The 2,198-nt window shown below is 57.4% G+C and overlaps 1 protein-coding gene across 1 annotated transcript in view; it reads left to right on the top strand.

Moving 5' to 3' along the window:
- The first annotated feature begins 226 nt into the window (after positions 1 to 226).
- Positions 227 to 2,198, top strand: part of LOC105516100 (cadherin EGF LAG seven-pass G-type receptor 2-like) — a 10,720-nt gene continuing 8,748 nt past the window's right edge. The window contains 3 exon segments of the mRNA XM_011948164.1: positions 227 to 790; positions 1,001 to 1,540; positions 1,542 to 2,148. Of these exon segments, the coding sequence (XP_011803554.1) occupies positions 227 to 790; positions 1,001 to 1,540; positions 1,542 to 2,148 (1,711 nt within the window).

Consider the following 2,198-nt stretch of genomic DNA (forward strand, 5'->3'; position numbering starts at 1 on the left):
AGGCCCCCGGGCTCAGGGCAGGGGAAGGGTCACCAGAAGAGCCCATGGGTGGGCGTCGGAAAAGGAATTTAATACAGTCCCCCAGTTCCAGCCCCCCAGCTACCAGGCCACACTGCCAGAGAACCAACCAGCAGATACCCCTGCTGGTTGCCAGAGAACCAACCAGCAGGCATCCCTGAGGGCCATCGACCCAGACCAGGGTGAGGCAGGTTGACTTGAGTACACCATGGATGCCCTCTTTGATAGCAGCTCCAACCAGTTCTTCTCCCTGAACCCAATCACTGGTGCAGTAACCACAGCCGAGGAGCTGGATTGTAAGACCAAGAGCACCCACGTCTTCAGGGTCACGGCGCAGGACCACGGCATGCCCCAGCGAAGTGCCCTGGTTACACTCACCATCCTGGTTACTGACACCAATGATCATGACCCTGTGTTCAAGCAGCAGGAGCACAAGGAGAGCCTCAGGGAGAACCTGGAGGTTGGCTACGAAGTGCTCACTGTCAGGGCCACGGATGGTGATGCCCCTCCCAATGCCAATATTCTGTACCGCCTGCTGGAGGGGCCTGGGGGCAGCCCCTCCGAAGTCTTTGAGATCGACCCTCGCTCTGGGGTGATCCGAACCCGTGGCCCTGTGGATCGGGAAGAGGTGGAATCCTACCAGTTGACCGTAGAGGCAAGTGACCAGGGTCGGGACCCGGGTCCTCGGAGTACCACAGCCGCTGTTTTCCTTTCTGTGGAGGATGACAATGACAATGCCCCCCAGTTTAGTGAGAAGCGCTATGTGGTCCAGGTGAGGGAGGACGTGACTCCGGGGGCCCCAGTACTCTGAGTCACAGCTTCGGATCGAGACAAGGGGAGCATTGCCCTGGTGCACTACAGCATCATGGGTGGCAACGCTCGGGGACAGTTTTATCTGGATGCCCAGACTGGAGCTCTGGATGTGGTGAGCCTTCTTGACTATGAAACCACAAAGGAGTACACCCTATGGGTGTGAGCACAGGATGGTGGCTGTCCCCCATTCTCTAATGTCTCTGGCTTGGTGACAGTGCAGGTCCTGGATATCAACGACAATGCTCCCATCTTTGTCAGCACCCCTTTCCAGGCTACTGTCCTGGAGAGCGTCCCCTTAGGCTACCTGGTTCTCCACGTCCAGGCTATTGATGCTGATGCTGGTGACAATGCCCGCCTGGAATACTGCCTTGCTGGAGTGGGACCTGACTTCCCCTTCACCATCAACAATGGCACAGGCTGGATCTCTGTGGCTGCTGAGCTGGACCGGGAGGCAGTTGATTTCTACAGCTTTGGGGTAGAAGCTCGAGACCATGGCACTCCAGCACTCACTGCCTCGGCCAGCGTCAGCGTGACTGTCCTGGATGTCAACGACAACAATCCAACCTTTACCCAACCCGAGGACACAGTGCAGCTGAATGAGGATGCAGCTGTGGGCGCTAGCGTGGTGACGGTGTCAGCTGTGGACCGTGATGCTCATAGTGTCATCACCTACCAGATCACCAGTGGCAGTACCCGAAACCGCTTCTCCCATCACCAGCCAAAGTGGTGGTGGGCTGGTATCCCTTGCCTTGCCACTGGACTACAAACTTGAGCGGCAGTATGTGTTGGCTGTTACCGCCTCCGATGGCACATGGCAGGACACGGCACAGATGGTGGTGAATGTCACCGATGCCAACACCCATCGTCCTGTCTTTCAGAGCTCCCACTATACAGTGAATGAGGACATGCCGGCAGGCACCACAGTGGTGCTGATCAGCGCCACGGATGAGGACACAGGTGAGAATGCCCGCGTCACCTACTTCATGGAGGACAGCATCCCCCAGTTCCACATCGATGCAGACACAGGGGCCGTCACCACCCAGGCTGAGCTGGACTACGAAGACCAAGTGTCTTATACCCTGGCCATTACTGCTCGGGACAACGGCATTCCCCAGAAGTCCGACACCACCTACCTGGAGATCCTGGTGAACGACGTGAATGACAATGCCCCTCAGTTCCTGCGCGACTCCTACCAGGGCAGTGTCTATGAGGATGTGCCACCCTTCACTAGCGTCCTGCAGATCTCTGCCACTGATCGTGATTCTGGACTTAATGGCAGGGTCTTCTACACTTTCCAAGGAGGTGACGATGGAGACGGTGACTTTATCGTCGAGTCCACGTCAGGCATCGTGCGAACGCTGTGGAGG

Source organism: Colobus angolensis, unplaced genomic scaffold (assembly GCF_000951035.1).
Source record: "Colobus angolensis palliatus isolate OR3802 unplaced genomic scaffold, Cang.pa_1.0 Scaffold273, whole genome shotgun sequence".
In the NCBI taxonomy this organism is placed as follows: domain Eukaryota; kingdom Metazoa; phylum Chordata; class Mammalia; order Primates; family Cercopithecidae; genus Colobus; species Colobus angolensis.